We start from the raw sequence: 23,639 nt of genomic DNA, 5'->3' as shown, positions 1-23,639 counted from the left end.
TAGTCATACACTTCTTTCCAGTGTATGTTATTTTACCCTTTTTGAGCTATATTTCTCTAAAGCTCATTTTTGTTGTGAAATAGTTCATACATGCAAGTCAAAATGTTGTGTGGACTCTCTACCGCCATTTCCTTGAGATCCTTGTTTGTTTTGAATGAGATTTTTTTGAAAAAATGAAATCCTGCAGGTAAGACAAGCGCGATCTTATTTTCCCCTTCCCAGCAATAATTACTACCATGAATTCAGTGTTTTTCATTCTTATGCTCTGCCATCTTTAAACAGGTGTTTTTCTTCCCTGTTTGACAGAATAAAATAGGGAATTAAAAATCCAGAGAGTCATTATTATTAAAAATGTTGTGGGGGTGCCTGGGTGGCTTAGCCTGTTAAGCTTCCAGGTCTAGGTTTGGGGTCAGGTCATGATCTCGGGGTTGTGAGATTGAGCCTTTCATGGGGGCTCCTCAGTGGGTGTGGATTCTCTCTCACCCTGAGTCCCTTTCTCCCCACTCCTTCTCATGTGCTCTCTCAAAAAAGAAAAATGTTGTGAAGTGGGGAGATTTCTATCCCTGTCATGCTTTATTGTTTAAATTACCAAAGACAGGAGCGCCTTGGTGGCTCAGTTGGTTAAGTGTCTGCCTTTGGCTCAGGTCATGGTCCTGGAGTCCCAGGATCAAGCCTCACATCGGGCTCCCTGCTTAACGGGAGTCTGCTTCTCCCTCTGCCCCTCACCTCGCTTATGTTCTCTCTCTCTCTCAAATAAAATCTTAAAAACAAATTACCAAAGATATTTCCAGAACCCCAAGTACAAAGCACCTGAATCAGCTTGATTCTCGATCAATAGTTTGTGATTGCAGGCTCAGCTTCAAAGCCACAGGTGACGTCTGGAGAGAGAGAGAAGTTTGAGAACCCTGATTCTTGGTGGCCTTCTTTGGGCTCCTCCTCTGAATCAGAATCTCCAGAGAAGGGGCAGGGGAATCTGTACTATTACACCAGTGGTACTTATGGTCCGGCAAGTGGTTTAGCATGCTGGTTCTTAAATTATCTGCATCATCTGGAAAGTTTTTGAAAAACATGTCTGGGTTTCCTAGCTGACCAGCTGGTGGTTCTGAAGGGCAGAGAAGTGATTTAGCATGCTAGTTCTTAAACCTGTTTTAATTATCAGCATTACCTGGATAAATTTTGAAAAACACAAATGCCTGGGTTTCATAGTCAGCTTACCAAATCAGAGTCTTTGTAGGTGGAGCACAAACAGCATTTTCCAAGTGAGTCAGATGATTAGCTGGCTACTTGGGGGAAACCTCTGAGAAGCGTTCAAACTGACTAATTTTCAATTCACAGATCGCCCCCAAAGTACAATAGGAAAAATAAAACGGACCTTTTGTATGAAATGGACTTTCAACACTTCGCAGTGGCAGGGGGCAGTCACTCCCCGCTGGTGGCGAAGTTCTGCGGCCCACCTCTTTTGTTTCTGTAGTTGCTGCTCTGTGCGTCTGTGACCTGACTCCCGCTCAGTGTGACGTCAACTGCTGCTGTGATCCTGATTGCAGCTCCACGGATGTCAGTGTCTTTTCTGCCTGTTCAGTTCCAGTTGTCATGTAAGTTGGTTTCCCATGCAGTTTTGATGACATTGGTCCAAGATTACAAAATCTGGGGACAGAAAGTGAAAAATCTTCTAGGTGGAAACACCCAAACTTGGGTTTCTTGAATTTTGCATCATTAGGAAGCCATGCTATCCAGACCATTCTGCAGAAGAGTATCTCTCCCTTATTTGCATCCTGCGGGATGATAGGGCAGGCAAAAGACAGAGCCTACTTCCTTAAGAGTATAAGGAAATCTTTGTATTCAGAGATTGAATTACATTTCACTCTGATTTGTAAACAGGTACAGCTTTGTATAAGTGAATTTGTCTCATGTAAGTGGCCTAGGGTGGAAAGTGCAGTTGAATTTACAGCTTTTGTTGTGGACATAGTACTTGTAACAAAAAATTAGATGGGAACGCTTTGTTTGTACTTTTCTGATAAGTAAATCTGCCAGGAATTCTCACAATTCACATTGTATAGGAGAACAATGGAAAATGATATTCCCAGTCAATTACAAGGTAAAGAAACAATCTCCTCTGAATGATTTGTTTCTTGTAATTCAGACTTCAAAGGTCTTTGAAAAATACAGCACTTAAAAGAGGTTAATTTATTCAGGATGGGACCAATTATTATTCAGAGATAGTTAAATTTAGTCTTGTAGCAATTGATACTTGATAGATCGAATGCTTTTGGAAATACAATGTGTTTTTCCCATGAAAAACTGTCTTTTTTTAAAAAAGATTTTAATTGGGCGCCTGGGTGGCTCAGTCATTAGGCATCTGTCTTCAGCTCAGGTCATGAGCCCAGGATCCTGGGATTGAGCACCACATCAGGCTACCTGCTCAATGGGGAGCCTGCTTCTCCCACTCCCCTTGCTTGTGTTCCCTCTCTCGCTGTCTCTCTGTCAAATAAATAAATAAAATATTAAAAAAATAAAATTAAAAAATGTAAGTTTTTTTTTTAATTAAACACTTTATTTATTTGACAGAGCTCACAAGTAGCAGAGAGGCAGGCAGAGAGAGAAAGCAGGGAAGCAGGCTCTCTGCTCAGAGCCTGATGCGGGGCTCGATCCCAGGACCCTGATATCATGACCTGAGCCGAAGGCAGAGGCTTAATCCACTGAGCCACCCAGGCGCCCCAAAATATAAGATTTTAATCAGTTTGAGAGAGAGTGCATACATGGCACAAGCGGGAGCAGAGGCAGAGGGAGAAAGAATCTCAAGCAGACTCCATGGCAGCCCTGTGGCTCCATCTCACAACCCATGAGATCATGACCTGAGCCTAAATCGAGAGTCATTAGACACTTAACCAACTAAGCCACCTAGGTAGGTGCCCCTCATGAGAAAGTATATTACTGACCCTTGGGAAACTGAATCTGCTTTTTTTTTTTTTTTTTTAAAGATTTTATTTATTTATTTGACAGAGAGAAATCACAAGTAGATGGAGAGGCAGGCAGAGAGAGAGAGAGAGGGAAGCAGGCTCCCTGCTGAGCAGAGAGCCTGATGCGGGACTCGATCCCAGGACCCTGAGATCATGACCTGAGCCAAAGGCAGCGGCTTAACCCACTGAGCCACCCAGGCGCCCTGAATCTGCTTCTAATGTTCTAAAAATGTTTGGAGAATGGTATGTTGTTGTAGTCAGTTTATTTTTCTGGGTATCTGGACTGCAGCATGGTTCGGACTTAGTTAGAAATCATTCTGCTTTTCTGCCTTAGTAAGTATCAAAAGCCTGAGAGTGAGATTTTGGCTCTATTAATTTAGATGACATTTTTTTCTTTCATTAGGCAATACTGAATTTTAGATATAGACTATTTAGTATGTGGGTTAGCAAGCTTTTTCTGTAAAAGGGCACATTGTAAATATTTTAAGCTTCAGAGGCCAGTGGTCTCTGTTGCAACTTCCTCACCTCTACCACTGATGAGCAAAAGCCGCCATGTAAATGAATGGGCATGACGATGTTTCCGTAAAACATCATTTATAACATTAGGGATGGTTTGTGGACCCCTGGTATAGAAGTTAGAGCTGAATCCATAGTGCCCTCAGGAAAGGACCTCAGAATTTTTTTGAGTTAGTTTTGCTTATGACTTTCTCCTAAATAAGAAGTGTAGAAATAATGAAATAAAAATTGATAATCCCAACTAATTGATTATCTTCATTATGTAGGTTTACATCTGCTAAACAGTTAACAGCTAATCCTATCATCTAATGATTTGTAAATTTATTGTTAAGGTTATTGGATTAATATCTGTTTTCCTCACTAGATGTAAACTTCACTCGAGAGCAAGAATACTATCCCTTATGCCACTAGTGCCTAGCACAACTCCGGCCACGTAGTTGGCCCTCGTGAGAAGTGAGTTGAATCAGTGAATGAATTTTTCCCCTCTACCCCTAAAACACCCTCTAGTATTCTCTTGACTTCTCTACCATTGTTCTCTTAGACACCTAAGCCTGAACCTCGGGGCTACCCTGACTCCTGCCTCCCCTCCGCCTTCTCACATCTGGCCTCCTTTCACACCATGCCGGACCTCTCCCGAACACCAGGGATATAGGATGAGCTGGATGCGGCCTTGCCCTCCCGGAGCCCACTGAGTGGAGAGAGAAAGGAGTGGCTGGCAGTTCTGCCCCAGGCACTGAGATAACTCAGAGGAGTAGGCTCTAACCTAGGCTATTGGACTAGTTAACGCTTTCTAGAAAAGACAGTCTGAACTGGGTTCTGGAGGACGAGTGGAAACTGGTCAGCATGGAATCAGTGGAAGGCATTCTAGGTCCAGGGAGCCACGTGGCGGAGTCTTGGGGGTGAAGGAGAATGGCTGTTGCCTTAACTGCAGTTAGCTCAGTGTGGCTGGAGAAGGGGGCGGAGAGGAGTGTGCCACAGTGACGGGGCCGATCCCGAGGGGTCTTGTGTGTATGCTGAGGGGATTGGATTTTTGTCCTGAATTCTGCAGGGCTGCAGGGAGTGAGGGGATTAGATTCCCATCTGAAGCAGTTCTCCCGCAGCATGGATGATGGGTCACAGGGACTAAGCCTGGTGGCAGGGAACTGAGGAAGATACGAATGAATAGGTACCCTCCCCGCCATGCTGAAGGTCATGACTAGAGAAATATGAAGAACTGAAATGGATCCACTCTGGGAGACTAGAAGGGGGAGAGTAAGGAGTTCCAGTCTGCTGTGTTCCTTCACACTAGCCCTTGTGTCTGTCCCTTCCTCCTCCCTCAGTGTAAGCTCACACCGCATCTTGTCATTCAGTTGCTGAAAGCCTTCAGAAGCTCTCATTCCCTACAGACTCCTTGGCCTGGATTTAGATTCATTCCCAAACTCTTTCAGATCCTGTTTCCTACTAACCCCATCTTGAATCCTCCATGCCGCCTAACTTTGGTATTCAGAATTTTCTAGACCACACCAGTACATTACCCATCCTTGGCAAATACCACTCTTACCCTTGGATTAGCCATTTCTTCTCTGTCTGACTCCTGCGCATCCTATAAGACCCAGTAGGCCTTGTAAATTTTTCAGTGCTAGATGTTTTCTCATATATACTACTTATATTTTTTCAAAAATATTCTTTATGTCCACAGTAATGGCTGATATACCATTAGAACTGTACAAAGCTTTTGGAAAAGTGGCCACTTATAAAATGATAGCTTCTTTATACTTCAGCAGTAACCATCAAAAAATATAATGGAAATGGATCCTACTCATAACACCCAATAGAAATGCCATATAAGGGGCACCTAGGTGGCTCAGTGGGTTAAAGCCTCTGCCTTCGGCTCAGGTCATGATCCAGGGGTTCTGGGATCAAGCCCCGCATCGGACTCTCTGCTCAGCGAGGAGCCTACTTCCTCCTCTCTCTCTCTGCCTGCCTCTCTGCCTACTTGTGGTCTCTGTCAAACAAATAAATAAAATCTTAAAAAAAAAAATGTCATATAAGAAAAAAAAAAACTTAAGGGACACCTGGGTAGCTCAGTTGGTTAAGTGTCTGCCTTCAGCTCAGGTCATGATCCCAGGGTCCTGGGATCGAGTCCCACATTAGGCTACTTGCTCAGCGGGGAACCTGCTTCTTCCTCTGCTGCTCCCCCCGAACCTTGTGCTCTCTCGCTGACAAACAAATAAAATTAAAGAAAAAAAAAAAAAAGAAAAAACTTAAGTACTCAGAATTTATGTGAAGAAAACTTGAAATATAGTGACAGAACATTTGACTAAATGGAGAAATAGTTTATGTACTGGGATAGGAAGAATCATTATGTAAACATGTAAACTAACTTATAAAAACTTAATTTATAAGTGTAATTCCAGTCAGATGGGGGAAGGATAATGCACCAAAATGATTTGGGGCCCCTGGGTGGCTAAGTCGTTAAGTGTCTGCCTTCGGCTCAGGTCATGATCCCAGGGTTCTGGGATGTAGCCCGCATTAGGCTCCCTCCTCAGAGGGAAGCCTGCTTCTCCTTCTCCCACTCCCCCTGCTTGTATTCCCTCTCTCACTGTCTCTCCATCAAATAAATAAATAAAATTGTAAAAAAAAAAAAAAAAGAATGATTCTATGTAACAAAAAGCACTGTAAAATTGAAAGGTCACAAACAGGGAAAGAATATTTACAACTCATGATACTCAGAAGAGATTCTTAAAGATCTGGATTCTCACAGACCAATGAGAAAATATTCCTTTTTTTTTTTTTGAGAAGACAAACATTTTAATAAAATATGGTCAAGAGATATGAAGAAGCACCATACTGAAGAAGAGATACCACTGAGCAATAAACATATGAAAAAATGTTTAAACTCCCTAGTAAATGAGAAAATTCAAATTAAAATGAGGTAACAGATTTTTGCCCATGAAATTGGCAGGGGGGAGAAACTGGATAGTATCTATTATTGGCAAGAGCACAGGGACCTACGCACTCTTACTGTGGTATTGGTGAGCGAGCATCTTCCCTTTCTGGAGGGAGATCTGGCTGTATGTCTCAGAAGCCTTGAACAACACACCTAGCTTTTGACCCAGCAATTCTACTTCAGGGAGCCTAGCCCAAGAAAATAGCTGGAGACATTCATAAAGATATATGTGCAAGGATGACGTTATAGTATTATATTAATCTGGGAAAACTAGAAATAGCCCAAATCGACAGCAGAGATTTGGCTAAAAAAAAATTGGAGTATCTTAGTAAGTTGGTATACAGTGAAGCCATTTCATATAATATTGCAAAAACTTATCAATGACATGGGAAATATTGGGGCAATACATATTGAGAAAAGGCTTTAAAGCAGTGGGTAAATTAGGATCCTTTTTTGTTGCATCTCTATCTCCACACCATATCTGTATCAAATTGATTAGAGTTTCTTAAGTCTGGGATTGGTTAAAGTCTTGACTGTACCCTAACTTCTAAGCCCCCAGACTTCCAGATGACTTAATATTTTCTGATTTTCACAGAAAATAAAGACCACTTTATTCTAAAGGAATTTTGAATCCATTTTGGGTACTAACAAACAATCTGAAGTTGTGCAAAATTTTTTTTTTTTTTCGAAGTTGTGCAAAATTTTATGTGATTGATTGTGTCAGAGTTTACAGGATTCCTTTACATCAAAATTATACCCTGATCTGTATTCCATACTTGACAAGGTTTCCTTTAAGGTTATTCTACCTGTCTTAGTATTTTCCCTGTTAGAAGAAAAAATTTCAAATGCCAGACCCTTTAACACTGAAAAAACTAAGTAAAAGTGGATTCAGTTCTAACATCATGCTTTCATAAATATCTTCCGTGGAGTTGTTAACACAGTACGGTACAGGCATCTGACAGTTTTAAAATAATCTAGCTAAGATTGTGTGCATATGCCTTAACATTTTGTATTATTATTTTTTTAATTTTCAGGGGTGATAGTCAGTTTTGTAGTCAAAAAGCAGCCATCTATTCATTGAATTTTACAGCAAATCCACCTCAAAGGATATTTAAACTTGTTGACCAGATTAATCCATCTATTTTCTGCGTTCATATTACAAACTGTAAGTATTTGATGGTGACATGCTTTGAGAAGCCCTGGAAGTTTTTTCTTTAAAGAGTTGTTTTATGGAGGGGCACCTGGGTGGCTCAGTTTGTTAAGCATCTGCCTTCTGCTCAGGTCATGATCCCAGGGTCCTGGGTTCGAGCCCCAAGTTGGGCTCTCTGCTCAGCAGGAAGCCTGCTTCTCTCTCTCTCTCTGCCTGCCTCTCTGCCTACTTGTGTTCACTCTCTATCTCTCTGTCAAATAAATAAATAAAATCTTAAAAGTGCTTTTATGGAAATATGTCTCATTCAGTTAGATTTAAAGCAATAATTTTATGGTTTGGCTAAGGTGCATCTTCTGAGGCTGTTTCACAGGCCACTGCAAGTAACTTTTTTTTTTTTTTAAAGATTTTATTTATTTTATTTGACAGACAGAGATTACAAGTGGGCAGAGAGGCAGGCAGAGAGAGAGAGAGGAGGAAGCAGGCTCCCTGCTGAGCAGAGAGTCCGATGTGGGGCTTGATCCCAGGATCCTGGGATCATGACCTGAGCTGAAGGCAGAGGCTTTAACCCACTGAGCCACCCAGGCGCTGCTGCAAGTAACTTTATAGACCTCTGGGCATGAGCATTTTCTTTAAAACTAATGTGCTTTTGTAGTGGTCTTTATTTCACTGATGTTTATAATATGTAGACACGTATAGGAATCTAGGTTTATTTAGGTTATGTGTGTGTAATTTTTTTTTAATTTCCTCATGGTTTAATGTTTGAAAATCAGGTTCAGCTTTGGTTTCAATTTCCTTTTTTCTCTTTTATTTTTACTAAGAATATTTGCATGAAAACAGGATCTTTATTTTTATCTGAGCATTTAGCTCAAATAGGTATTTAGATCCAAAGTACATGTAAGTTTAAAATGTTAACAAGATATCTAAGATCAGAGATGTATTTACGGTTTTATCAATTAAGCTTCATCATCTTTTCAGAACATCTTTATATTTTGAATTTGTTCCCTTGCAGTTTAAAACTAGGCGAATGCTCTGTGATTTTTTTTTTTTTTTAGACAGAAGGGAAGAGAAAGGAGGGAGGGGAGGGGCAGAAGGGGAGAGAGAGAGAGAATCTTAAGCAGGTTCCGCCCCAGGATGGACACGGAGCTCAAGCTCACAATCCCAAGATCATGACCCGAGATGAAATCAAGAGTTGGACACTTAACTGGCTGAGCCACCCAGAGCTACCCAGTGTTCTGGGATTTGTAATCTAAAGTAATGACTGCTCAGTCATTGTCAGATTCTGTGACATAACACCAGGCAAGTGAACATACCAGCCCATTTCCTCCTTCTCCCAAGATATCCTATACACAGCACATTATTCTCTTGGGCTTTGGTTTGGAGGTAGCTGTGTGAGGGTAGAAAAAAAATCATTTGTCCCTTGGCCATCTGCAGAGAGCTTTGCCTTAGAGGTAAATGCAGCAGGCTCCTCAGTCCATGGGCTGGAGAAAGATTGGTTATTATTGGCTTCTGTTGTGCTGTTTGCCTGCAGGCTTTAGAAACCGTTACTTGCACACGATTAGAGAAGCAGGCTGAGTCTGAAGATCCTGTTTATTTAGTAAGACTCGAGAAATTCTGGGTAAAGTAAATATGGAAAGAGAGGCTGTTTTTTACACATTAACCTAATGCGACTAAAAACTGTCTCCAAAATATTATGTTATATATATCATGTACATATTGTATGCTGATTTAGAATACTTTTTCTAAAAACAGATAAACCTGCGTTATCCTTTATTAATCCAGAAGTGCCTGATGAAAATAATTTTGATAAATTGATGAAAACATCTGATGGTTTTTCCTTCAGTTCAGAATCAGAGATTTCTTTCTCAACCCAGTCGGACACTCTAGCTCCTGCTAAATATAAGGTGAGCCAAGAACTTGATTAAGTCCACTCATCTTGCAAATATCCCATCCTTGTTAGTAAATTTTTCAGTATGTTCTTAGCAAAATTGGCTTCCTCAAGACAGAATTCACATTATAGAGGTAAAGACGTAATGTTCATGCCTAGAAATCAAAGATCACAAAAATTATAAATGAGTAGTTAAGTTTTAACATAGGGGTTAAAGTTATTTATTCATTAGTAAGCCTGCATTTATCTCTGCAGAAATCTTTGTACTTTTCCATCTTAAAAGACGCAGCAGAGGTCTTGAGTCATATTGCTAGGGGCACGGAGTGGATTGGTTGGGTGCCTGGGTCCTCTTCTTTTTTTTTTTTTTATTTTTTTTTTTTTAAAGATTTTATTTATTCATTTGACACAGAGAGATCACAAGTAGGCAGAGAGGCAGGCAGAGAGAGAGAGAGGAGGAAGCAGGCTCCCCGCGGAGCAGAGAACCTGATGCGGGACTTGATCCCAGGACCCTGAGATCATGACCTGAGCCGAAGGCAGCGGCTTAACCCACTGAGCCACCCAGGCGCCCCTGGGTCCTCTTCTCAAAGCTCTATTTAGTTTTGCAGACTTAAGGAAGATATGTGCTATTTTATATACATTCATTAGTAAACCTGTAAATGCTGTATATATTAACTTTGAATAAGTTTCAGATTTTTGGGAAGCATCTTTATTTACTTATTTTTAAAGATTTTGTTTATTTATTTGACAGAGATCACAAGTAGGCAGAGAGGCAGGCAGAGAGAGAGAGAGAGAGGGAAGCAGGCTCCCCGCTGAGCAGAGAGCCCGATGCAGGGCGCGATCCCAGGACCCCAAGATCATGACCCGAGCTGAAGGCAGAGGCTTAACCCACTGAGCCACCCAGGCGGCCCTGGAAGCATCTTTAAAGAGAAATACAGAAGCATCATGTGCTAGTTCTAAAAGTTAAAAATATGGAGGTACCTGGGATGGAAAGGCCCCTTTGTCCACTAAAATGCACATTGCAAATCACTGTTTACAGATTGGTTTATATTCTGGTTGAAATGTACCTATAAAAATATATGTATAGTATTGTAGAGAAGTAAGATTTATAGTCATCTACATTGTTCTGTAAGCATGGTTTCTTTTTTTAAAAGATTTTATTTATTTATGACCTGAGCTGAAGGCAGTTGCTTAACCAACTGAGCCTCCCAGGCGCCCTGTAAGCTTGCTTTTTTATTCAGTGATAAATCTTATGCATCTTCTCATATCAGTGTAAAAGTTAACATTTCTTGCAGAGCTTTCCAGATCTTAATTCACACAACCCTGAAAGGGATACGTCATTGTTCCATTTAACTGATAAGAAAAACTTCTATATAGGAAAGTAACTTGGTAGAGCCACTGTTGAAGCTACATGTATTCATGATAAAAAGTATCCCTTCTGTGTATGTATCAGCTTTTATTATTGACCCATTAACAGACATTTGTTTCCAGTTTTTCTATTATAAATAATCCAGAATGAACATTCTTATAGATACTTGTGTCTTTGATTTAATCCTTAGGATACCTTCCTATAACTGGATCAACTTAGTCAAAATGAATGGAAATTTAAAATATCCATGTCAGATTGCCTTCTAGAAAGATTACAGGAGTTTAAATTTCCAGGTCCAGTGAAGGAGAGGATTTGTTTCCCCATATCCTTGTTGGTGCCCAAGCATTTGGTTACTTTTAAATTCAAGAAAATTGGTTGTGGGGCACCTGGGTGGCTCAGTAGGTTAAGCCTCTGCCTTCGGCTCAGGTCATGATCCTGGGGTCCTGGGATGGAGCCCCGCATCGGGCTCTCTGCTCAGCAGGGAGCCTGCTTCCCTTCCTCTCTCTCTGCCTGACTCTCTGCCTACTCTTGATCTCTCTCTGTCAAATAAATAAATAAAAATCTTTAAAAAAAAAAAAAAGAAAGAAAGAAAATTGGTTGTATGCACAATAGCTGTAAATTTTGTTCTGAATATTGGGGAAAGGTTTTATGTGGTTTGGTTTGGGGAAGGAAAGCCCATCAGTGTTATGATTTTAATGTGTACTATGTTATTATTTAAAGAATTACTGCTAGTAAAAAGTAATTACCTTGGGGCGCCTGGGTGGCTGCTCAGTCTGTTGGGCATCTGGCTTCAGCTCAGGTCATGATCCCAGGGTCCTTGTGTCGAGCCCCATGTTGGGCTCACTGCTCGGTGCAGACCTGCTTCTCCCTCTCTCCCTCTGCAGCTCCCCCTGCTTGTGCACTCTCTCTGTGTCAAGTAAATAAATAAAATAAAATTTAAAAACTACCTCTCTCACCCCTGTTCCTGGCCACCCAGTTCCTGTCTGCACAGGCAGACACTATGTCAATTTCTTATATACCTTTCCAGAGGAATTCTGTAACAAAAACGCCTGCAGGGGCGCCTGGGTGGCTCAATCGGTTAAGCATCAGGCTGTTGATTTCAGCTCAGATCATGATCTCAGGGTTGTGAGATGGAGCTGATATAGGGTTCTGCACTCTGCCTGGGAGTCTGCTTGAGTTTCCATCTCCCCCTGCCCCCTCCCTGCTTGCGTATGCACCCTTGCACGTGCGTGTGTACACACGCGTGCACACGCGTGCGTGCACACACACGATCTCTTTCTAAAATAAATAAATCTTTTTTTTTTTTTAAGATTTTATTTATTTATTTGCCAGAGACAGAGGGAGAGAGAGCGAGCACAGGCAGACAAAGAGGCAGGCAGAGGCAGAGGGAGAAGCAGGCTCCCTGCCGAGCAAGGAGCCCGATGTGGGACTCGATCCCAGGACCCTGGGATCATGACCTGAGCCGAAGGCAGCTGCTTAACCAACTGAGCCACCCAGGCGTCCCTAAAATAAATAAATCTTAAAAAAAGAAAGCCTGCCAATAAAATAACATGCACATACACAGAAACACATATCCTTGAAAGAAAGGGGTGGAGCAGCCGGTGTAAGCTCCACGTAGGCAAAGACCGCATCTGGTTTTTTGCTCATGACTTGGTTCCTGGTGCCCGTAACGCTGCCCGGCACAAGGTAGGTGTCCGGTGTGTGTTGCATGAATGCTTTCATAGCGCCGTAACGCCTACTGGTTGGTCTCTTTGCAGTATGGGGCTCCTCTGCAGACTTCAGATTCATTCTTGAGATTTCCCTCTCCTCTTACATCATCTCTGTGCACTGATAATAACCCTGCAGGTAAGACACTGGGTATTTTTCATTCTCTCTCTAAATAGTTTGCTCTAAGCTTAAATTTATAGTAGTCATAATTAAACAGCCTTCAAAACTGGAACAGTCTTAGAGTTGAAAGAGGCCTCAAAGGTTATGCAGGTCAGATTTCCAACCATATCTTTTCTGCCACACACAGTCACTGCTTGAGCACTTGTAGTGATGGGGAACTCACTACCTGAAGCCAGCCTGCTCAGCCTTCTAGTTTTTGGAGAGTTCTTTCTCCACTGGAGCTAAAGTTTGTCAATAACTAGTATTTATTAAGCACTTACTGTGTGCTTGCATGTGTTTTCCCATTTGATTGCCACAGTAATCCCTGAAGGTCGTGCTATTCATTTTTTAGACGAGGAACCTGAGAAACATTCAGCCTCTTGTTCAGGCTCACTCAGCATGGTGGAGCAGGGATACAGCCCGCACAGCCGCCTCCCGCAGGCCGTGCTTCTCCTTCAGCAGCCTCACAGAGTCTCTGGACTGACCGTCTTGGCAGTGGGAGGCCCCAGGTGTGGCTCTCTAATCCTTAAGGCAGCACCACTGCGAAGAAGCTAGCTAAGTAGCGTATGGTGACAATGTGGCCCTAATGAAACATCATTTCGTATAGGAACAGAAATGGATTCTGTTGAAAAGACACTCAACCTTGCTCACAATAGGAACAGTGCAATTTAAAACCAAACTGAGGTACCATTTCCGTGTAATGGCCTGGCAAAGCTTAAGAAATTTAAGGCTCTGGAGGAGTAGGCACTTATCTACACTGCTGGCAGGACTGCAAATTGTTACAATCTCTGTGAAGAGCAATTTAGCAATATGTGTCAAAATTGCAAATGAATATGCCCTTTGACCCATGGTTCTGCTTCTAGGAGTTGGTCCTACAGAATCTGGCCCGCTTACAAAATAGTACATTGCAGCATTGTTTGTGATGGCAAAGACAACTTAAGTGTCTGTTAATGCGGAACTTGGTGAATAAATTATGACATATCTATAATAGAATACTAATTATCCCTAAAAAAAAAAAGAGGAGGAGGAAGCTCTTCATGTTCTAAGATAGCCTGAACTCTAGGATACATTGTCAGTAAAAAAAGCAAAGGGTAGAATATATAGCATTTGTTTTTTACCAAAAGGGGAAAGAAATACTAAAAATATATGTATACACACACACTTCTATTTGCATAGAATATTTCCAGAAAGATACACAATAAACTTGATGCTGATTGTCTCTGGGGACAAGCAGTTGTCTCTGGTGGTGGCTGGGGGGTGGGTCGGAGGGGACAAGCATCAGAGGGACAGTCCCTCAGTATCTTTTTGTGCCCTTTGAATTCTGAATCGTGTGAGAGCATTACCTATTAAAAATATAATTTTTAAAAAAGATTTTATTTATTTATTTGACAGAGAGAGAGAGACAGCAAGAGAGGGAACACAGCAGGGGAAGTGGGAGTCGGAGAAGCAGGTCTCCCAGTGAGCAGGGAGCCCAGGCCAGGGCTCAATCCCAGAACCCTGGGATCATGACCTGAACTGAAGGCAGATCCTCAATGACTGAGCCACCCAGGCACCCCTAAAAATATAATTTTTAAGCCCTTTTAAGCATGTTGTATATCTCTGTTATAACTTATTTTATGGTTTTACTTAGACTTCAATTTTTTAGTTACCATTGAACAGTTGAAAAATGTATTCTCTCATTTTTTTTTTTTCCCTTGGGAATGTTATGATTTCTAGCATTTCTGGTGAACCAAGCTGTTAAGTGCACCAGAAGAATAAATTTGGAACAGTGTGAAGAAATTGAAGCCCTGGGCATGGCTTATTACAGCAGTCCTAAAATTCTGAGGGTAAGAATTATTTTGAAGTGAAACTTACTCGTCAGATTTGTTTTCTGTTCTTTTCACCCTTTAAGTATGACAAGTATAGAATAATTGCAGTACATGATTGACAACTCAAGTTTAAAATTTTCTTCTCTAGTTCTTTGGTATGCTGATACCAAAGATACTGAAATAATCACTTAAATGGTTTTTATTTTTATATAGTTCATATTTTGCTTTTGTTCATTGTTTTGTTTTTGGCTTTCAATCATTTTGATGGTAACCAATAATTCTTTCTCCTAAAAAAAAGGACTTTATTTAATAACACAAAACTTCAGAAATTATAAAAACATCTTAATGTCTGTAACAGAAATGATCACATTAGCACCAAGAAGATACCTGAGAGGCCAGAAAAGAGAATCCACTTTCTGTTGTCAGATCAAGTCAGCAGGAACGGACAGGCAGGAAAGAGGATTGCTGGCAAAGAAGAGGTCAATGGGAGGTCAAGGCAGTACAGAGGCCCTTTCTTTCTGGCTGTAGTGACTGAAGCCTAGTGGGATAGGACAGGCCACTGGGCCTCTTATTTGGGGCATGCCATGGAGGGTTGTAAGAGGTGAAGATTTTGTTCAATGATTAAAAAAAAAATCATATGATTATTGTGAATTTCCACCACCTGATTTCCTTATTTTGGAGGGAACGGGAAGGGAGTAGGGTGGTCCATGACATCAGTATTCATCCGGACTGCAGTCTTCAGGATTGAGTCGAAGATTTTCTTCTCCTTTCCCGTTCTGTCTTCCCCTCTTCTCGTAAGTCAGCTACGTAGGCCTGTGAATTCTTCCAGTTATATGCCTTCTCCTGGCGGTCCTGGCTGTAGCCTGTCAGGGGTGCAGGCACAACTCTCTCAGCACAGGCCTCCCCAAACATGGCTACTCTGCCCCCTCCCTTTGACCCTGTAGGGTGTCTAGAAGGAGTCCTTGGCTCTGTTGGGGAGGGAGGAGCTCACTGTTGAGGGTCTTGGGCTCTAGGTGGGAAGAGCAGTTAGGAGGCACTGGAAATTTCCTGGGCCAGCAATGGTGGCCTTTTGGTGTGGACGGGCACAGCAGGGTGACCAGAAGACTAGGAGCCACATCTTCCCCACAGCGCTGTGTCACTGGTGACCATGTGGAAAGTACCGAATGATTACGCTGAAGCAGGGAGACTTCTGAGACCAGCTCTGTGGGGCTGCTGTGTTCTATGAAGCTTCCAATATGAAGGAAATGAATATAGAAGGAAGATGCAGCTGCCTCTTTGATTATGACATAGATATGAAAATACATGGGTTGTCAGTCTTGATTAAGGAAATTCCGTTTTCCTCCTTATGAAGTCTTTAATAAGGTGATTATGCCCTTTAACCCATAGTCTGAAAAAGCAATAAAAATGCTTTTCATGGTACTTAACAAAATTTGTTGTTTCTTTTTGTTTAGGTTCCTGGTTTAAGAACAGAGGCAGAGGTAAGAGTATTTCTTGATGGAAAGTAAGCTAGTTTATAATACGTTGTCTTACTTCTAGGCCTTTTGAAATGAATACACTTAGTGTTACAAGGATACCTTACTACCAGTAAGAACATTTGCCAAAAGAATGAAATGAGGAAGCTCTGTAGTGGCCCAACCTTTCATAATTACCAAAGGGGGAGGTTTCTAAATTCCCTGTTTTTGCAGTTAGCACTTCTTCACATTTAAATGGCAGGACTGTGTTCACGGACAATGGGTGTGACCGGCTTCTCTGCTTTCCTGGCCTCCCTTGAGGTCTTGGTCTCTTGTCCAGAGTTGGCTAGCTCCCAAGACACTGTCTGTCTCTGGTAGAAAATGGAAACCTCTTGCCTGTGTATGTCTACACCTGTGTAGGGGTGGAACACTCCTGGGGTAGCTTCAGGGGTCGAGTTGTGGGTGTTGGTTCTATTGGACCCCAGCTCAGGGGTTCTGTCAGGCTGTGATCAGGTGGTCAAGATCTTTCTGTGGATATGTCAGAGCAAAGGAACATGGATCTAACACCCCTTATTTTTGGGTCTGTGAGTACATCCCCAAGGAGGCCCGGGGCGCTGGCCTTGTTACAGTCTCCCAGAGCTTGTGGGATTGGCCGGCCTTGGTTCAAAATTCAGCTTTGCCATCGTTATCTCCTGTGACATGTGCCTCATTCCCCCCAGTTGTCCAGCAGATGGTAAGTGTCCGCCCCGAGGCTGACGTGATGTCCCAGTGGGGGAGTGCATGTGACAGGCTCTGTGCAGCGTCTGGCACCCAGGTGGCAGTTGGGACAGTGATACCTGCTGTCACTGATTTCATTAAGTCTTGAGATACAGACGTGTCTGAGGTAGACACTTGGAAGGAAATAGTCTTGTGACTTTGGACTTCACACCTCTATGTGTGGGCCTGGATTTCCTCATCTGTGAAGGTGTTTTTCAAACTTGTTTTAGTTACAAAGTTTTTTCAAATGTGATCTCAAGCAGAACTCTCCCAGTGTGTAACTTGGATTGAATCCAAAGCCCCTGGTTGGAGCGGGAGTGGGGGCCAGAGCCCTCCACCTGCCCAGCCTCCACGTCTCTCTTCTTTTTGGTCCTTCTGAAGAATCTTTTGTTTTGTTTTGTTTTGTTTGTTTTTTCTATTTTTTTTTTTCCTTCTGAGGAACCTTGTGGCTCCCAGGAACACAGAGTGAAAACCATATAATAGACTAGCTCTCAAATACCTCTAGCCTCTAGAAAGTGCTTTGATTCTACCATTCAGACCTTGAACTGTCTATGGGGGCAGCAAGCCCATCAGCCTTGTTCATGACATATCTGTAGTGCTAAGGCGGGGCCTAGTATGTATTGAGCACTCAGTGGGTTGTGTGTTCATTGAGTGAATGCCTAGGAGATGGATTCAGTTAAGAGGGAAGACCTACTGTGAGTATGATGGGATGTTACGGGAAGGCATGTACTGTGTGCCATATTCTGTTCTAAGTCCTGTGCATGTTTGAAGTCTGTTAGTGGTCCAGTAAGCCCATGAGGCAGGTCCTGTTCTTGTCCCTCCTTGGCACAGGAGTTAGAGAGCAGGGGATTAGCTTGCTCAAGGCTGTGAGGAAGTGGCAGACCTGGAACAGGAATCCCCAAAAGACCTTACTCTCAACCGCGACCCTGGACGAGCTGTACTGTGTGCCAGGCCCCCAGGTAGAAGCTTCACGCATGTTCTTTCTGTGCACCCCGTAGCCATGCAGTCCAGAAGTGGCGGACGGGGGCTTATAACTCAGATCTGTGTGATACCAGAGCTCTAACGGACAAACATGTCAACTCATATCAGAGATTTGCTTGAAGTTCTTTTAAAAGGCAACTTCCAAGATTTGTTAGGTGATGAATATAAATATTGGATCCAGGCTTCTCATTAAATGCAGCCTGTTAGGATTGCCTGGAATAGTTAGTATCTATTGAATCTATTGAATCTACCTATTGAATATCTATTAAACCATGACAGATGAAGTTATGGCTCTATAATTTCATCGTTAAGTATCTGTTATGGGGCACCTGGGTGGCTCAGTGGGTTAAAGCCTCTGCCTTCGGCTCAGGTCATGATCCCAGGGTCCTGGGATCGAGCCGCACATGGGGCTCTCTGCTCAGCAGGGAGCCTGCTTCCCTTCTTCTCTCTCTCTCTCTGCCTGCTTGTGATCTCTGTCAAATAAATAAATAAATAAATAATCTTAAAAAAAAAAAAAAAGTATCCATTAGTCCTTTGCCACAGGGTAGTGTGGGAATGGGATACGGCCAAGTAGGACATTCAGGAAACCAGAGTAGCCCTACCATTTTCATTCTGTGACCATTCCAGTGGCTCTTGATAGACCAGGGCAGCTCTTGCCGTCTGCACTCGTCCCTCCGTCTTTCCAAAGCTTGTCTAACTTGGACCCTTTGGTTTCTGCCAACCATGCCCACATACCACTGGAACGGCTCTGTCAGAGGCTGGTGTGGAAGGGTGTGCATTTTCTCGGAAGCCTGCATTACTGCGGAACCAGGGATCAGTAGGTTATAAAGATAAAGGACTCCAGGGTTGTCTTTCGAGGACATAAGCTGAAGAGCTCTCGACCTCGTAGCGAGGGACTGCCTCCGTAGCTCTCACACTCATCCGCAGGGCTTGTTGCACAGACGGTGTTGTGGGGACTGGTGTTGCCCTTCGGCCACCCTTGTCACATGACGGCTTGTCTTTGCCTCTGAACCATGTCACATTCTTAGAGGTTTGACTTACAAGGACAGTCACAGGTCTTCTTGGTCATGGGAGCAGACAGCTAAGGACTATTTATTTATCTATAAAATGACAGCTTAAATACTTAGTGATTTTGATTATAAACAGCCTGGTACACAATTGAGGGCACAGTTGAAAGCAATGTAAATGACTAGGTAACAAGGTAGATTCCTTCCCGAACAGTGGTTTCGAAGCGCTGCCACTTAGTGCGGGCGTCAGATTTGTCACACAGTATGAAGAGGCCCAACTCCTTAGAGGGCTGAGCCGTATAAAGGATTGCTCGCTGCTTGTCACTCTGCTGCCAGTGGCCATACATGGAAGATGTCCTTTAATAGCATTGGGTTATTCAGGACTTCCTGATTCTGCTTGAAAGATTTGTCTCTGTTTTCTCTTCCCATGATCCCACCGCCCAGTATGTACATGTAAGGGTGTGTGTAGAGGTTGTGCATGAATTGGGTCAAGCCTGTGTACAGGGAGGGTGTGGGGATTAGGGGCATGTGTCCTGGGACCGTGGAGCACGTGCACGTACAGAGCGACTGCGCGGACTGGTAGGCGCTGTGCTGTGGCGGGGAGCGCGTGCACGCGCTGGGCGGTGTCAGGAGCTGTGAGTGTGTGTGAATGAGCTATAATTCATGTACTGTAAAACTCACCATTTTTAAGTGTACAATTCAGTGTTTTTTTGTGCATTCACAAGCTTGTGCAACCATCACCACCACCTACTTCCAGAACATTTCCATCTCCTCAGAAAGAATGCCTGTGCTCATTAGCCGGCTGTCCTGTTCTTCTCCACTCCTCTCCCTCAGCCCCTGGGCAGCCACTAATCTACTTTCTGTCTCTATGAGTTTGCCTGTTCTAGACATTTCCTATAAATGGGCTCACGTAATGTGTGACCTTTTGTGTCTGGTTTCTTTCACTTAGCATGTTTTCAGGATTCATCTATGTGGTGGAATGAATCAGCCCTTTATTCCATTTTATGGATGAATAATATTCTTTTATATGGATATACGATATTTTATTTTTCCACTTATCAGTTGATGGACGTTTGCATTGTTTTCGGTTTCTGGCTGTATGACTGCTGCTGAGAACATTTGTGTACGAGTTTTTGTGTGAACGTAGGTTTTCGGAGAGAACCACTTTTTAAGTTCGGGTTATATTCTCTAGTAATTCCTATGTACGGGCATGCATGTGTAAACATCTGCATTTTTGCGAGTGACAGTTAAGAGATTGCGTGTTGTGCTGTGGCGTGTTTTTCCCTGCTCGGCAGTGTGTTCGCAGAGGTTTATCTTCAGGCTCTTGTCCCTGGGACCCATTCATCTCCGCGGAGCAGTGTCCTCCGTGAGCCGGCTCTCCTTCCCTTCGCAGATCCCGGTCACTGTTCAGTCCGTCCTCGTGCAGTCTCTGAATAAAACACTGACCCGGCTGGAGGACACGGTCGAATTGAACCAGACTCTTGTCGAGGCTGGGGATGTTAAAATCTGCACTAACGTCGTTCTCGAGGTAGGTACCCGATTTGGGATGGAAAGCCAAATGAGTCTGTGTGTGGCAGACTCAAGCCACATGGTCCTGAGGGGTCACTGGACGCCCTCCGCAGAAGGTTCTGGCTCATCCTGGGGTATTGGTTCTTGACTTGCCCTCCTGCTTGCTGGCCCCATTAGAGGATGCTTCTTTAGGTAAGGGCTCTGAAACAGTCACGTGTGATTTTTCTCCACAAACCTAGGGACTTTCAAGAATATGTCAGGGTGTGTTTTCTTTCTTTCTTTCTTTTTTTTTTTTTTTAAGATTTTATTTATTTCTTTGACAGATCACAAGTAGGCAGAGAGGCAGTTAGAGAGAGAGAGAGAAGCAGGCTCCCCGCTGAGCAGAGAACCCGATGCAGGACACAATTCCAGGATCCCGAGATCATGACCTGAGCAGAAGGCAGAGGCCTAACCCACTGAGCCACCCAGGCGCCCCAGAATGTGTCCTTGTTGCTGTTGTTTTAACAGATTTCCCCTGCAGAGATCGATCACATTCTGTTCAAACCTGCTGACTGGGAATTCCTGTAACTAGGTAGAGAGAGGCTCAAATGGCCCTGGCAGCGGGGGGGTGGTGCTGAGGCGTTACCTCCCGAAAGCTGAGGGGACTGGAGAGACAAGCTTCCACGAGTAGAGAAATGGGAAAGGACTTGCCCACTCTGTATCTTGAGTTCCCGATGCAGCTTCCGAAATGCAGCGGGCACAGGTGTGTGTGGAGTTCCCTCTTGTTTCCAGGCGAAGTACAGCATCACGTACACAGACGCATGGGAGGTAGCCCAGGCTGGCCTCGCTCTCCTTCTGGGGACGGTGAGCCGGGCAGTGGTCGCACTCGAGCAGAAGTTTGAAATTCATTTCATTCAGGTGAGTTTGATCAATGTTGTACATGTATTTAATTGCAAGTCAAAAAATCATAACTTATTAGTGAAAAAAAGAGATCTGTTGAGAAGTCTTAGCATCTTTCCACTTGTACTAAACAAAGGGCTTTATGTAGCATGTGTTTGTAACAAAATCAGGCAGAGTCCTTGTATCTTTTTCCTTTCCTGGAATAAGATTCTCCTCCACGGGAGCTCCTTCTTTTATAGAAAGATGTACTCCTACACTCAGCAGATATATTTATAGGTCTGAGTAGGGGGAGAAATTCTTTTATTGGTTAGAGATCCCAGATTTGACTGTGAGAAGTGTTTTATTTTCACCCTATTTCCTTATTAAAATGAAAATTATGGGGGGCATTTCTCCATTGTCTTTCAGCAAAATACAAAGCCAGTTCCTCTCAGCGGAAACCCTGGTTATGTCGTGGGGCTCCCGTTAGCTGCCGGATTTCGGCCTCAGAAGGGATATCCTTTTTGGTTCTGTGGAGAAGGCTGATTTCCCGGTCTATGTGTGTGTGGTGCTCTTCCCTTTGTTGCTGAGGGTCCTGGGGGCTGGAGGTTAGTTTTGGCCTGGACTCCTTGGAGGGGTTGCTCTAGGGGTGGTGGATCTGCTGCACAGCAGACAGGGCCATGTGGACACTGGTGGTTGGGGGTGGAACAGCATGGCCCAGGGAAATGTGTTTTATAATGAAAATCTTAGGACAGAAAAGTTGACAGACTTTTAGATATATTTAATTACACACGCAAGCAGAAACTCTTAAATTTAGTCATTTGGAAAACTTGGAATGATTTTGGAGGAACAGTTTCTGAGGATTTTTCTTCTGAGAATCTACTCAAGGAAAATAGAACTATTTTTTGCTCTGCCCTGGGAAATAACTGTCAAGATCACAGAGGCCCAGAGAAGGGATATTTGGGTTTCAGTCATGTCTCCTGTCACACACCTGTCACCATGGTTTGAGAATCAGACTGCTTTAGTCCTGGGTGATAGTCCCTTAACTTTCTGTGAATATCTGGGATTATTCAGACCATGAACAGATTCGGACAACTTACTATTCTTCGTAGCCTAGCCGAGCAAGACTGCTTCGCAGTGGAGGGGATCCGGGCCCCAGTATTATTTGGTTACGACATGCAGTCTGGCTGTAAACTAAGGTAAGAGAAGAACTTGCTGCTTTTGGAACTTGTCTGAGTTGATCAAATCTCCATATCAGCCAGCGAGCACCTGTGAAAGCCGTGGTGTGACCCATTAGCACTAGTGACTGTACTGGTGTTTTCTAATTGTAATTTTCACAACCATAAACCATTTGTCGTGATCCAGAGGAAAACTGTTGCAGTCATTTTTCCGGTCACATGTGGCAGGGTACAAATCCCAAGGCTTTTGTAGGTTTTAAGGTTGCACAGCACTTGAGGTCAAATGTCAAACAGCCCTGCATGGCTTATAAAGATGCCAGCTCCTACCCTCATTTCTCCCACTCTGCGGGCAATCACTTGCAGCTCCTACAGCTGGTTTTTTGGAAATTTACCGCCAAATCTGTCGATAACCTACTTCCTAGTAATACTACTTCCTAACACTTTGGTTTTATGAATTGTTGAGTTCCCACTATGGAAGACAAGGATTTGTCTCTTTCCCCTTTCTTCCCCTGCCCTACCACACAGCCACTATGTCCCCCCGGGATAATTACATCATTGTTTTGTTAGACTAACAGATACCATTTACATTACTGGTTCTGATCCATTTAGACCAGTATTTCTCAGAAGGTGTTCCTTGGATTACATTTCCAACGAGTCAGTAGGGATATGTCTGTGGTACAGTTAATGTGTTTGAGGAACACCAGATTGAAGTGAAAAACACAATTCCTTACCATAAGGGCTTCTCAGAGCCTTTAATATGGTGAGTCTTTAATATAAGAGCCTTTAATATGGTGTGCTCCAGGAGGGACATAGGAATGCAATATTTCCCAAACTTTTGGCCACAGAACTCTCCTTGTACAGAGCCTCTCAATGGAATGCAGTTTGGGAAACATTGTTTTGTTTCTCCCTGGCCAACCAGGATTTCTGAGCTAGAGATTTGGCTTCTGTCAAATAATCCGTTTGGAGAGAGAGAATAAGGCAACTGGTGAGGGCATGCATGTTGGTGAGGCCCGAGAGAACAGCTGGAGTGAACAACAGCCCCATTCCACTGGCCTCTTTTTCCTTCCCGAAAGACTGCCCAAAGCCATGACGTGCCAGCTCGCAGTGCGGAGAGTGAAGAGCCTCCTGCAGGGCCAAGGCTTCCCGGACTATGTGGCCCCTTTCGGAAATTCCCAGGCCCAGGATGTGCTGGACTGGGTACCGGTCCACTTCATCACCCAGGCATCCCACATGAAGGTAAAGGGGAAGTTGAAGGCCACCTGTGAGTTGTCTCTCTCCCCGCCCCCGCTGCCGGGGTTGGGGGGGGGCGGGTAGAGGCAGCTGGGGGAGCCACCTGTTGAGGCAGCGGGTGGCTCTGGGCAGGAACCCAGGCTTTGTTATCAGATGGGCCTGGGTCTGGAAAACTGATTCTGCCCTTTGTTAGCT

At 43.5% G+C, this 23,639-nt stretch overlaps 1 protein-coding gene across 6 annotated transcripts in view; it reads left to right on the top strand.

Moving 5' to 3' along the window:
- The window catches only part of TCTN1 (tectonic family member 1), a 32,911-nt gene that overhangs the window by 3,015 nt on the left and 6,257 nt on the right, over positions 1-23,639 (top strand). For 4 of the 6 annotated variants that reach the window (XR_004278118.1, XM_032310777.1, XM_032310781.1 and 1 more), the window contains exons 2-13: positions 1,472-1,592; positions 7,437-7,567; positions 9,302-9,453; positions 12,561-12,648; positions 14,386-14,495; positions 15,929-15,955; positions 19,117-19,125; positions 20,066-20,200; positions 20,953-21,078; positions 21,466-21,551; positions 22,095-22,235; positions 23,288-23,450. Coding sequence is in view for 5 of the 6 variants with exons in the window: in XM_032310777.1 (XP_032166668.1) it covers positions 1,472-1,592; positions 7,437-7,567; positions 9,302-9,453; positions 12,561-12,648; positions 14,386-14,495; positions 15,929-15,955; positions 19,117-19,125; positions 20,066-20,200; positions 20,953-21,078; positions 21,466-21,551; positions 22,095-22,235; positions 23,288-23,450 (1,289 nt within the window). In the remaining variant the exon portion in view is untranslated. The remainder of the gene's footprint in view (positions 1-1,471; positions 1,593-7,436; positions 7,568-9,301; positions 9,454-12,560; positions 12,649-14,385; positions 14,496-15,928; positions 15,956-19,116; positions 19,126-20,065; positions 20,201-20,952; positions 21,079-21,465; positions 21,552-22,094; positions 22,236-23,287; positions 23,451-23,639) is intronic. The other 2 variants (XM_032310778.1, XM_032310780.1) reach the window with 2 other exon arrangements.

The sequence above is a fragment of the Mustela erminea genome, chromosome 13, assembly GCF_009829155.1.
Source record: "Mustela erminea isolate mMusErm1 chromosome 13, mMusErm1.Pri, whole genome shotgun sequence".
Taxonomy (NCBI): Eukaryota; Metazoa; Chordata; class Mammalia; order Carnivora; family Mustelidae; genus Mustela; species Mustela erminea.
Note: the sequence above shows the minus strand (reverse complement) of the source record. Positions and strands in the feature narration are given on the sequence as shown.